The sequence below is a fragment of the Silurus aristotelis genome (genome assembly GCF_946808225.1).
Source record: "Silurus aristotelis genome assembly, chromosome: 17".
Classification (NCBI taxonomy): domain Eukaryota; kingdom Metazoa; phylum Chordata; class Actinopteri; order Siluriformes; family Siluridae; genus Silurus; species Silurus aristotelis.
This window is the reverse complement of record NC_139590.1, coordinates 19,954,547-19,967,755: the sequence shown is the minus strand read 5'-3', so window position 1 is coordinate 19,967,755 and position 13,209 is coordinate 19,954,547. Positions and strand designations below refer to the sequence as shown.

The 13,209-nt window shown below is 40.0% G+C and overlaps 2 protein-coding genes across 3 annotated transcripts; one reads left to right on the top strand and one right to left on the bottom strand.

The window, feature by feature from the left end:
• Positions 1 to 601: 601 nt before the first annotated feature.
• Positions 602 to 3,797, top strand: cops6 (COP9 signalosome subunit 6). Its single transcript, XM_083566070.1, has 10 exons — positions 602 to 725; positions 1,258 to 1,383; positions 1,518 to 1,649; positions 1,803 to 1,891; positions 1,991 to 2,053; positions 2,151 to 2,198; positions 2,288 to 2,402; positions 3,068 to 3,160; positions 3,250 to 3,350; positions 3,483 to 3,797. Exons 1-10 carry the CDS (start codon positions 683 to 685, stop codon positions 3,621 to 3,623), a joined length of 951 nt encoding a protein of 316 aa, XP_083422196.1. The 5' UTR covers positions 602 to 682; the 3' UTR covers positions 3,624 to 3,797.
• Positions 3,798 to 5,922: 2,125 nt separating this feature from the next.
• On the bottom strand, positions 5,923 to 10,607 carry and4 (actinodin4). 2 transcript variants are annotated; one of them, XM_083566068.1, is made up of 5 exons: positions 10,563 to 10,607; positions 8,665 to 8,718; positions 7,642 to 7,686; positions 7,399 to 7,544; positions 5,923 to 7,069 (listed from the first exon to the last, which is right to left on the bottom strand). In XM_083566068.1, exons 2-5 carry the CDS (start codon positions 8,711 to 8,713, stop codon positions 6,335 to 6,337), a joined length of 975 nt encoding a protein of 324 aa, XP_083422194.1. In that variant the 5' UTR covers positions 8,714 to 8,718; positions 10,563 to 10,607; the 3' UTR covers positions 5,923 to 6,334. The 2 variants fall into 2 exon arrangements, with proteins under 2 accessions (XP_083422194.1, XP_083422195.1); XM_083566069.1 differs by lacking the exon at positions 10,563 to 10,607 and adding an exon at positions 10,288 to 10,348.
• Positions 10,608 to 13,209: the final 2,602 nt, after the last annotated feature.

The following is a 13,209-nucleotide window of genomic DNA, read 5'->3' as shown; positions in this document are numbered from 1 at the left end:
CCCTCTTGTTAGAATAAGCAATGCAGACAATTATGAATTATGTTTCAAAGTAACAAGCTGCATAAAAAAAAAATTTCCAGGAAAAGTAAATACAAAGGCTGCTGAATTGTACTAAAAAGTTAACATATACCACATAGTCTTTCTATTTTATTTTTCCGTTTAAGAATAATAGCATTTTGAGAATTCTCACATGAGGACCCTCAGTAATTCCTGTGTTAATGTGGCATCGTATTTTTATGAATTAATTCATTAAAGTACATCTTTTAAGAGATGGCTACCAAAAAAAGAGTTTTTTGTTAATGTTGATAAAAAAAATTGATAAATGCAGTAAAGGGTTAAAAAGTAATAAAGTAATATAAATCTTCTATTGGCTCTATAAGTAGTTCACCAGTCATTGATTTAAGGGGTTTGCTAGAGTTTTAGTTCATTTATTATTTTTATATATATATTAGACTGGGTGCTTCGAATAACGTGTGTTTTTGTGTATAAATCACGTTCACATTCACATTTGAAAGGTCCCAGAAAATGCGGTTCGTCTCCAAAAATCAATAGCGCCATGTAGTGGCGAGAAAGCGAATATGCGCAACAACAAAAAAACAACTTTGCGCATGCGTGTATCACACCGCTCAGGCTGTGAACGCCCGCTAAACGCCGCGCATGCGTAGTGCGTACTCAAGCAAAGATGGCGGCGAGTAATGGTGGAGGGATGGAGGTGGACGCGGCCGGTGAGTGTTTCCGTCCCCGAGTTGTGTTCACCCGCGCTTTCTCTCGGCAATATTGCTACGCAGTTCATACTGCTATCTTTCTGTAATGTCGTATGTACGCCAATAAAACAGCGAGCCGTTAAAATCAGAGCTGTCTGCACAATCAAAAAAATAGCTGACCGAGGAGCCTTGTGCTTAGCGATGATTGGCTAGCGCAGACCTGAGCACGTTCTGGATTGGATGCTTGCCGCTGTTGCCCTTCCCCTGTGTCAAAATCTGTGTGGTGATTGGTCCGTGGTGTATAGGCTCGACTGTGTTGTTTTTGACAACAGCCAAGATAACATCATATTAATAATTCGATCAGTTATCATTTAAATGCCTTTTTAGAACAAGATTACGAGCTATAATCTTGCATATAGCATATCATATAGTCTGCATGTAAAATACTAAAGGCTGTGTTTATAAATTAAATGTAATTTAATAATTTAATATTTTAAGGATGGATCTAAGATCAGGTGTGTGTGTGTGTGTGTGTGTGTGTTTGTACTGCCAGCGAGCCCCGGCGTCATGGCGTCTGGTGTCACCGGCAGCGTGTCTGTGGCACTTCATCCTCTCGTGATCCTGAACATCTCAGACCACTGGGTCAGACTACGATCACAAGAGGGCCGAGTGATACAAGGTTAGAGACAGAGAGAGATTCTAAGCTGAGAGCTGTAATAATGCATTGGCAGTTGTTCAATGTGTGTGTGTGTGTGTGTGTGTGTGTGTGTGTGTGTGTGTGTGTGTGTGTGTGTGTGTGTGTGTGTGTCTCAGTGATCGGTGCTTTGATTGGGAAGCAGGAGGGTCGCAACATCGAGGTGATGAATTCGTTCGAGTTGCTGTTCCATACAGTAGAGGACCGAATTCACATTGACAAGGAATATTACTACACAAAGGAGGAGCAGTGTAAGTATATACACACACACACACACACACCCAAAAGCTTACTTTGGAAGACAAACCCAGCCCAGTGAGCAAAAAGTAATAAACAACTACTTGCTACACAGCTCTAACAAAAAGTGACCTTTGTCATTGTGTGCGTGTGTGTGTGCGTGTTAGTCAAGCAGGTGTTTAAGGACATGGAGTTCCTCGGCTGGTACACGACCGGTGGCCTTCCTGACCAATCAGATATCCACATTCATAAGCAGGTGAATGGGGCTGAGGAGCATGCTCAGTATGTACATCATTAGAATGTCTGCTGTGTTCTATTGAAAAGAAAAAAAAAGCTAAGTCCCTGTGTGTTGCAGGTGTGTGAGATCATCGAGAGTCCACTCTTCCTGAAGCTCAACCCGATGACTAAACACACAGACGTAAGACATGTACTCGTGTACACACTCGCACACGCTCAAGACGCTATCTGATACGTGCACAGACACACACACAAACTCACGGTCTTTTTTTTTCCAGTTGCCTGTGAGCGTGTACGAGTCCGTGATCGACATCATTAACGGGGAGGTGAGGATAAAGATCATAAAGATGATGATGATGGCGGCAACCTATTTTTTAATGTCCCGACTCTAATCGGGGTGATGTGTCGTTGCTAGGCGACCATGCTGTTCGCAGAGCTGCCGTACACTTTGGCGACAGAGGAGGCCGAGCGAATCGGAGTGGATCACGTAGCGCGCATGACGTCGACGGGAACAGGAGAGAATTCCACAGGTACGGTGTATCAGCGAACGTCATGCTGATTCAGCGTTTGTAATGAAACAACACCGCCCTCCAGATCTGTACAGTAAATGATCAAAAGATCAAATGGATTTTTCCACTGGGCCTGTACGACAACATTCAGAGGACAAATGGGACATAAACACGCAATGCTACGTTTCTAGGAAGCACAAGCACGTCACACAAATGTTAGTGTCTCATCCTGTGAAGCACGGTGGTGGGGCATCATGGTGCCTGGATTTCTTGAATTATTAACAGAACAGTGACTTAATTTGTATCTGGATTTTTTCTGTTTACAGGAGAAAGGGAGTGGGGCAGGTAGGTAGGTAGGTAGAGATATAGGTAAGCAGGTAGGTAGGTAGACATGCAAGAAGGTAGGTAAGTAAAGAAATAAGTAGGTAGGAGGAGATGTAGGTAGGTAGGGATATAAGTAGGTAGGTAGAGATGCAGGAAGGTAAGTAAGTAGAGATGCTTTGGCATGACACAGAAATATTGCTAAAGTCAATCTGAGGAGGTTTTGAAATATTAAATACAATACTTGTGATAGTGTGAATGCCATTCTATAAATACATGTGCACCAGAATTATTTCCATTGAATCTCCTTATTATTAGGGTTACTAAACCCTTTCATTCTCTCTCTTTTCTTTTCTCTCGTTTAGTTGCTGAACACCTCATAGCTCAACACAGTGCCATCAAGATGCTGCACAGTCGAGTGAAACTGATACTGGAGTATGTGAAAGCAGTGGAGGCCGGTGAGACACTCGACACAAAACACACTCCTTTACAGTCTCATCACTGCATTTCTCACACCGAGCGTGTTCTGTATTGTGTATACGTGTAGGCGAAGTTCCATTTAACCACGAGATCCTGCGCGAGGCGAACGCCCTGTGTCACCGGCTCCCTGTACTGAGCACAATTAAGTTCAAGACCGACTTCTATGATGCAAGTTACACACACACACGCATTCAGAACGACACTTCCTGACATGAGCGTGTTCTTAAGAAAAAAATCTCTTTAATAATCAGCTTGCTCCCTATTAGATCAACTATTATATATGTGTGTTTGTGTTCGCAGCAATGTAACGACGTGGGTCTGATGGCGTATCTCGGCACCATCACGAAAACCTGCAACAGCATGAACCAGTTCATCAACAAGTTTAACGTGCTGTACGACAGACAGGGGATCGGCCGGCGCATGAGGGGGCTCTTCTTCTAACACACACTCGCACATCTGTTCACGTACAGGTTTCATAGGGGATTGTGTAAATTTATTTCGGTTCTGTTATATAATAATACAACCTTGAGTTCATCACCAATCAACTCACACACTGATGTATTGTGCTGTAAAGTGTGTGTTCAGTTAATAAATGCCATTCTGTTTTTTGAGAAATCTTGTGTGTGTGTGAGAGAGAGAGATTACTCCATGCTGATTAATTACATTAGTATTAGTTTTATTGATACTCCTCAAGTTAAATACTTTAGATATCCATGATGAAATAATAAGGGATGAAGAATCAGTTGGACACAGGAAGCAGTGATCCAAACACAGAGAGTGCATTCAAACATTCATCCCCTTTGGTCCTGATTATAGATGCTAACAAACATCCTGCACCACGAGATTTCTAGTGTTTAATAATAGCAACATGTGCCGTTTAAAGTGGTCAAAAACAACAAACAATTCAGCTTGTTTTCGTGATACTAATGCTATTAAGACTCAGAATGCTAATAGCACACTGAATTTCAATGTATATTATTTACTTTTTATTAACGTTAATCAATGCTTAACACCCTCAAGAGTCAATTGCATCGCTGCTGAAACTTTTAAAATAGATTTGTTTTCTTACCTGTTGATTTGGCTGTTGAGGTTCCATTGCTGCTAATTGGCTACGGCGACTATGCGCTCTAATGTGTATACCGCCACCTGCCGGTCATTTATAGTTCTCATAGTTCTGCAACATTAATGGGTTCATTCTGTCTATACTTCTTTTTCTTCTTTCGGCTTCTCCCATTAGGGGTCGCCACAGCGGATCATCCTTCTCCATACTACTATATATGCCTCTTTCAAACCAACTACCTGCATGTCTTCCTTCACCACATCCATAAACCTCCTCTTTGGTCTTCCTCTTTTCCTCCTTCCTTTTGGCTTCATGCTCAGCATTCTCCTACAGATATACTCCATGTCCCTCCTCAGCACATGTCCAAACCAACTCAATCTCGCTTCCCTCACTTTGTCTCCAAAAAGTCCTACATGCTCTGTCCCTCTAATAAACTCTTTTCTAATCCTGTCCATCCTCATCACTTCCAACGAAAAACCTCAACATTTTCAGCTCTGCTACCTCCAGGTCCACCTCCTGTCTTTTACTCAATGCCACTGTCTCTAAACCATACAACATCGCAGGTCTCACCACAGTCCTATAAACTTTCTCTATTACTCTTGCAGTTACCCTTCTATCACAGTACATTCTGTGTATACACTGTTGTTTTTTTTTTAAAACAAAATGTGAATCACGACACCTTTGTCCCTTTTTTGAATACTGAACGCACGAGATGAGAAAAAGTCGGCTTTTTATTGGAGTGTAGTCATGACAATCTCACAATACCATATATACATCCAACTAGTCCTGGTAGCCTAAATCACAAGTGGTATTTTCTCCCAAAGAAATGTCCACCCTGGAGCTGTTTGAACAAATGATGCAAACTAGAGCAATCATATATAGAAAATACAGACAATCTAGTAGAACATGGTGCAGGTAGGGCAGAGTAGGGCAGAGTAGGGCAGGATCGGAGGAGGAGTGGTTGAGTGGAGCTGTTTTGCCATTGATGTCTAAAGATTTTGCACACAGTCTAACAACACCAGAAGAGTACATGTGTGGGACTCCCAATTTCCTGTCACTCTCTTCTAGCTTTTGCAAAGCACTTAAGTGATCCATATGAAGATCTTGGAGTAAAGCCAGAATGTTCGATGAAGTCACTGTTGGATTATCCACTAATGGTTGATCAGTTATTTTACATTGGTGTTGTTGAGCTCAATAAATAAAACGACTTAAATTAAGAACATACATATTTAATTCATTTTTTATTTTTCCACCAAAAAAAGAAAGAAATGACTGCAATTGTTTTTTTTGTTTTTTTTAACAATTGTGACATTTATTGATCGTTGTAGTTTTCCTGATTCTCGTTAACGATTATAACCTTGGCGTCTATCCCAACAGGTATGGTTCTCATTAGTTTTTTGAGTGTGAGCGTTTTTTTGTGTAAAAAAGAGCAAAAGAGACGTGGCAGTGACTTTTATCCTTATACCCAAGTGTTCTGCGATGTGGGTGAGGGATCAGTGGAAAAAGTGCATTAACAGGAAACAGCTGCTGTTTTTAACACTAATAAACACACACCGCAGGACACTATTGTTATTAGCAGAGCTCTAACGAGTAGGACGACCTGCAGAGCTACATACACTGCAGAACACTGCCACGTCGCTCACATATGCTGCTAAAGAACACAATACAAGAAACATTGAGTTTGTTTTAAGTAGGTTTATTTTTACATGGGTGTGTATCATGTACATCAAACAAATATCTTGTGTCAAGATGGCAAACGGTGTCGATTTGGGAGCTTTAGTGTTGTGTTTGTGTTGTAATGGTCTAAGGCCTGGGTTATACTTGCAGCGCAACCACGTGGTAGTGACACAGGAAAGAGGATTAAACGAGCTGTCCACTATGGCGCAGCTTAAAGGCAAATGCATGTACATCACAAGGACCTGTAAAAAGTTACAATGGCAGAAGTTGAGGGGAACAACGTCTATTGATGCCTAGCGGCAACATAGATGATTTTCATGTTATGCTAGAGAAAAAAAACTCGGGATATAGCACCCTTTTTGTGTATGAATAGTTATACCCAAGTATCATATCTACCCTGTGATTATATGCCAATTTATTTGGTGTTGGTGGAAGGGTAAGTAAAGCGAGAGGGGTTGTAAAGCTCTGAGTGGACGTCATATGGATAAGGAGAACCGTAGTATGGGTAGACGGTTTTCTTAACAATGGGAGCAGGTGGTGCTGGTGTGTCGTAATCCTCCTCCTCGTCTTCCTCTTCAGGATCAGGCTCAGGCTCAGGTGGAGGAGGCAGAGCTTTACCCTTCATGGGGCGGGGAGGGTTGTTGATCAGACAGTCAGGGTCCCAGTAGGGGTCACAGTCATACTCCATTCCTTTATGGACTACAGGGGCGGGAGGTGGTGCAGGAGCGGGGCCTTTGACCGAGACAGGTGCAGGAGGAGGTGGGCCTTGCAGCTTGCAGCTAGGATGGTATCGGGGGTCACAGAGCACAGGGACTGACCCTGAGGGCAGGTACACAATGTGAGGCTTGCACAGAGGATCTTTGGCATTGCACAGGTAAATAACGTCAGCCTGGGAGGGGATCAGAGGGGCGGGGCCTTTCACAAAAGCAGGGGGTGGAGCAGGGGTTTGCCTAGGGACAGGAGGGGGAGCAGGGCCTTTCATAGAGGAAGCAGGAGGGAGCAGTTTGCAGTGTTTGTCTTTGGACGGGTCACATCGGGGCAACGCCGGAACACCGAGCTTGTTCTGGAAATTGGCAGCGTCAGAACCGTACACCTGCTCCAGGTGTCTCATTTGCTGATACAGCATTCGGATCCGGTCGATCTCATACAGCTATGCGGGGAGAATATATCAAGATCAATATAGGTTCTGATATCTTATACCTTGACTCTGACTTGTCCAATGAAATGCTGTTACATCATCCAAAAAACTATTCAGCTAAGTCAGTGGAGGTCATTTAATGTTTAGGCATTTAATAGAGCACCCAAAATTATTAGCTAGTCAGTTCTAGCACTTTTCTAGAACTTTTCCAGGTCAGGATTTTCAGGATTTCAGGTCAGTGATACAGTAATTGTAATACTTCGCTTTCTAGCCTTGAAACTTGCAATATTTACACAGTTTTTGTATAGATTGTTAAGTTTTGTGCAAGGCTCAGTGTTTACCCCCTCGGTGTGGCCGATGCTGCTGTAGTAGCGATAGTAGGACTGGAAGTCAGGATACTGCCGGTGCCAACGCGGGTCTGCGTTCCGCCGAGAGCGTGAAAGAAAACCATTAGCCTGTTCCGCATCTATACTCACTGAATCCGAATCTGAAAGAGAGATGAACAGGGGGAAAGGAACTTGGATGAATGTCAACTCAGTGAGAGAAGAGTGTAATTGCATGACAATCTTGCGATTGATGACTACCTTCCGGTTTGATTGCGTTGAGCAGCGACTTCGCCTCTGACCATCCTGCACACCAGTTAGGTCACAGTAACACATAATTTATATTACAGTTATATGTGGGAGATAACCGTAATCCACCACATCACACAACAGTAATAAATCAGGTTGAAATAACAGTAGATAAAGTAGTGATCAAGTAACAGTAAAATATCACTTTACACCAATCATGTTACAGTAACACATCAGGTTAGAGTAACACATTACATTGCAGTAACACTCCAATTTCGTTACAGTAACAGTAGTGATTTATCATTAAAATAACACATCAGGTGAAAGTAACACAGGAATCACATTAGAGTAACATAATGTTACAGTAACACACCATTCACATTACAGTAACAATGTTACAGTAACACACCAGGTTGCAGTAACACTCCAATCACATTAAAGTAGCACAGAAGGTTACAATGTATGTATAACTGGTCCTGGGGAAAGTTATTTCATTTCACTCTGTACTACACTGTATATGGTTGAAATGATAATAAAAGCCTACTTGACTACTTGTCTTGACCAAAGTTTTATTACAGTAAAACCTCACGTTACAGTAACACACCAATCACATTACAGTACCACATAAGGTTACAGTTACACACCAGTCATATTCCAGTGATACAATATTTAAATCTTTCTAGACTGCTTTGAAAATAGTAAGTTGCACGTTAAATTGACTTTTTAGCCCAATCAGTGAAAGTGCTTCCAAACGATATACAGCCACCAATCTAATGGGCGGGTTTTACAACTGTGTTACAATGTTGTGCATATTAAGTCGTGAAATTATGCTGACCATACGTAATGAAAAGACGATACACCCCACCTTTTAATGTCCAAAATGTAAACTCCTTACACCAGAATGGTGAATGGATTACAAAATGTTATATGGACCCTTTGTTTCATTCAATTGTGAGAAAGCCTATTATCTATTAACGTTTTATTGTTTGCATTATCAATTCTATCTTTTGAAGTGAATGGGCAATCGATACTCACGTGGCAGCAGCACGACGCAACACAACACACAAAGGAGCCTCGGGACCATGATGGCTGTGTGGACACATACAAACATGATTGTCCTATTTACTGTCATTGTGTAGACCTTCGACTGACATAATTATTAATGGTATTTCTATAGCTAAAGCCGAGCTCAAGCTCAAATGTTTAGGTTCTGTATATGGTCAAATAATTATATTATTATTAAATTGTTTATTTTTATACCTGCATTTTTTTAAAATAAAATGAATAACTATTTTCTTATAAGTTGACCTTTTGGTGTGAGGATCTGTTTATTAATGAAGAATATAATGCACTTCTGTGTTCTATAAGAGCATCTACCACATTTTGTAAATGTGAAAATCTGTTTTGCAGAACCACCAATTACAAAAACAATAAGTTTCTTTTAGCTCATTTGTCTCACTACAGAAGCCTTAAGCATCTGGGAATCTGTAGAGGAACCTATTCAGTGTGTGTAAAAAACTAGCGCTGGAGGGCAGGAACAGTTTGAATACATCTGTAAGTTCTGAGCATCTAATTTACAAGGTACAACAAAACCGAGCTTGTATATATTTTACAATGCGCCCTTTTTTTATTGGTCATCATTTGTTATAAAACCTAATTAGGAAATGTAGTTTATATACAAATATCAAGACAATGTAACAGACCCTCAGACCGTGGTCGTGTCCAGATGTTTGATAATTTATGGGTTTCTAACTGATGTTGTAAACAGAGCGCATGATTTCAGATTAAGGAGTACAGTAATCCATTTTTAGATGCACACTTCCATTTTTTTAAGTATAAAATGCTATTATCATCATGCTAATTATTATAATAATAAGGTGTCTTATATTTGTTATTATTATTAGTAGTAGTTGTATTTATTTATTTATTTGTATTTTATTTGCAATATTAAGGGCTTAAAAAAAAAAACTTTTTTTTTAAGTTTTCAAAAAAACACAGCCGAGTTACTAAAGGTGAAATGGTGAAAAAGGAATGAGGACATGGGTGAAAGAGGAAAAAACATTACATATAATAGAGAACATGGAAAGAAAGTGATTTTACAGCTTGGTGTGTCTGCAGGTGTCCTTGAAATAAAGTAAAAACACTTTAAATGTAATTTAAGGGGGGAAAAAAACTAAAGGTTCAATCAAAGACACCATTATTGTGTGAGCAATAAAAAAACACGAATCCAAGACACATTCATGGTTATTAGTCCTTTAACAGACAACTGAAATTAATTTTTTTTTTTTAGCTTGATTTATCATTTATCTTTCTTTCTTTTAATTTACATTTCTATTTTATTGCAAATATATGAGGAAACAAGAAAGTTACTAGAACTAGTCCTCAAGGTTTATCTGAGAAGCTAAGGGTTAAACGTCAGCGAGCTTTTTTTTTAACTACAATCTATAAAATAAAGGTTCCAACTATACAACACATATTTAGTTGTTTGTACAAGTTGTTTGGCAATTATTTATTATTTAATAGGAGGTGATGGTAATAGTTATGGACTTATGGTGTGAAAAAACTTCCTACATGAAAACTTTGTCGTTTCGTTTGTCGAGGGCAAACTCATAAAACTGATTGATTGTGTTCAATAGGCTTTTTTTTTTTTGTTATTACCTCAAATTGGCAGCTTGTAGATGTTTATAACACCCAAGCTAAGATGTGAAATTGCAAACCTGAAAGTGGTTAGTAAGAATTGACATACAAAACATTGACATACAAAATTGACATAAAAATGTGTATTTTGTTATGCTTCCATTTTTAAGAGCTAATGATTCTGATCACTAATCTCACATCCGAACAATTGGTCTAACTCCTGCATGCCACTGCATAATCATAATACATAGAATATTCACGTGTGTAGCTTGTAGTGTAGTGTAGTGTAAACTCACCTTGCACAGAGTCCACTCTTCCTGCTCAGCATCATGCTCAGGTGTGTTAAATACAGCCCTGCCTGTCACTCATTCAAAACGAATAAATGATTGGCTTGTTTGTTATTCAGAAACCCCACCCACACAGCCCCACCCCAACTACGGCTCCGCCTCTTTCCTCCCCTATGGCGCTCTAATAAAAGTGTAAAGGAAAACCTGCACTCAGCACTTTCTACACATAGGCAGTAAACCAGACTAGCTGCAGGGTACACGTACACACATACACACGTGTACACACACATACTCGTTAAAGAACGAGGCTACCGCATACACGCGAAAAAAAAATGAAAAATAATGGCCGGTGCCATAATTTCAACTTGTGTGTAGTGATTAGTGTGTCTGTCCAGCCCTGTAAAACTGACAGTGTGTGTCAAACACAGCATTGACACGCACACACAAAATGAAGCGTTGTGTCAATTCCAGATGTTTGTAGGCGACATTATAAAACCGCTCCGCATTCCGGATGTGTTCAAAAGTGCCGAACACACTTTAACTGGATTGTAACTATCACTGCTGATGATTTAAGAGCTTCACAGTACAGGGTGTAGCGAGATCAAACCCACACATACACACACGCACACACACACAAAACCAAACATGCACACAATAACCAAAAGGCCCTTTTAATAATAAAGCTGCAATGTAAAAAAATTCCTTACAAGGCCCCATCCATGTGGGGATAAATAAAATGCCCACACATGTACTCCAAACACACATAATAGTGTCTGATCAGTTGTTAGTGGTCAGTATTGTGAAATGTGTGTGTGTGTGTGTGTGTGTGTGTGTGTGTGTGTGTGTGTGTGTGTGCGCGCGCCTAGGTAAACTGCCGTAAATCAGATGTTATAATGAAATAGGCCCCAAGCCTCCTCACATGCTAAATGTTCATGAATTTAAAAAGAAACACACTCTTGAGCAAAGGAAGAGACTGCGGCTGTGTCCCAAATTATACTATACACTATATGGACAAAGGTTTGTGGTCACATTTAAACACCCTATTCCACATTTAATCCCCATTTAATGTTATATTAACCTCCACTCTTCTGTGAAGATGTTCCACTAGATTTTGGAGTGTGCTTGTGGAGTTTTGTGCTCATTCAGTCACAAGGGTGTTAGTGCTGATGTAGGTGTCAGGTGCTGATGTAGGTGTCAGGTACTGATGTAGGTGAGGTGAGGAGGCCTCGGTTGCAGTCAGCATTCCAATTCATCCCAATGGTGTTCAGCCATCTCTATTACAGGAGATCTTCCACTCCAACCCATGTAACCATATCTTCAAAGATCTGCCTTTGTGCACAGGGGCACTGTCATGCTGAAACAGGTTTGGGTCTCCAAAAACAATTGTCCAAACACATTCAATACAATTGTGTGCCTCCTACTTCGTAGTTTAGGGAAGAATCACATATGGTCGGAAAATGTAGGTGTTTATAATACATTAAAGCATTTTACACTATGTTGCATATCCTGCAGTGCAGTTTGAGACACAACCCTTGCCCTGCCACGTGCAACCCACACAAACGATAAGCAGGTGTGTGCGTTTTGTGTGTGTGCATTTTATGTGTTTCCACCAGAGTCCTGACAAAGCATGCAGCACTTGAATAGATAAAAGATTAGGATTTAAAACATGCACTTTACATGCAACACCTGCATGAGAGACTTTATACTTTATTCCAGGCTTTGCTTTGCCAAGTCTTTACTTTAGCTGGGTTTTTTTGTGAGTGTTTCTAGCATCAGTGTAGTCTTCAGTAAGTGAAAAGCAGCTCAGTTGGATTGTAATCAGACAAACATACAGTGTGTACTATGAAGCACCACCTACTATAGAGCTCTGACCTCAACCCTACTGAGCACCTGTGGGATGAATTTGGAAGTAACCCAGGCCTCCTTACCCTACATCCTATAATACTGCTGCATTTTACTGAACTTGAGCAGAAAATGTAACTCAAATTTAACCTCAGTTCCATTGGCAGCGGTACATGCCCATGACTTAACACTGCCTCTAGCATGTTTGAAAGATAAAATGGTATGCATAAGCCTTTCCTCTCTTAATCCATTGTTTTCTCTTCCTGTAATTCCGGTACAAGTTTTACATGGATTCATCTGTCTTAAAAAAAAATCTTGTTACAGAAGTCTAATCTGTACATTATATTCTCAAGCTTCACAGTGGTTTTCATCTTGAATTAAACGCTGTATTTACAATACAGAGTTACAATCAATTATTACAGAACACTTGTGAGGTGACCGGGTTGGAAAACACTTGTATTTAATTGTGGTATTGTATTTTATTTATATCATTATTATAAACCAGAATAATATTCTTATAGTTTTAGCTGAGAAATCTTTGTTTTAAATATGTTTTACTTTGTTCTGGGTACATTTAAAATAAACAATGGGTTTGCTATTACATATTTTGGCTAAATATTTTCATTTTTAATAGAACAAGTAATTTGATTCCATGTTCTCCATCTGTCCATCAGTTCATCCACCCATTAACAAAAATGATGTAAATCATCATTGTAACCACAAGGTGAACTAATTTGATATTGGAATTGATCCAAAATGGTCAAAGTCAAAGGTCGGTCAAATAACCCTTTTTGCACTCTCACTTATTTACCTA

Bases quoted from the DNA above. Each gene is read 5' to 3' on its own strand.
- cops6 (XM_083566070.1), top strand. From the start codon at position 683: ATGGCGGCGAGTAATGGTGGAGGGATGGAGGTGGACGCGGCCG. The intron at 1,650-1,802 runs GTAAGTATATAC...TGTGCGTGTTAG, and splicing joins CTACACAAAGGAGGAGCAGT to TCAAGCAGGTGTTTAAGGAC. The intron at 3,161-3,249 runs GTGAGACACTCG...GTATACGTGTAG, and splicing joins TGTGAAAGCAGTGGAGGCCG to GCGAAGTTCCATTTAACCAC.
- and4 (XM_083566068.1), bottom strand. From the start codon at position 8,713: ATGGTCCCGAGGCTCCTTTGTGTGTTGTGTTGCGTCGTGCTGCTGCCA. The intron at 7,687-8,664 runs GTGAGTATCGAT...ACTGGTGTGCAG, and splicing joins TTGCGTCGTGCTGCTGCCAC to GATGGTCAGAGGCGAAGTCG. The intron at 7,545-7,641 runs GTAGTCATCAAT...TCTCTCTTTCAG, and splicing joins CAACGCAATCAAACCGGAAG to ATTCGGATTCAGTGAGTATA.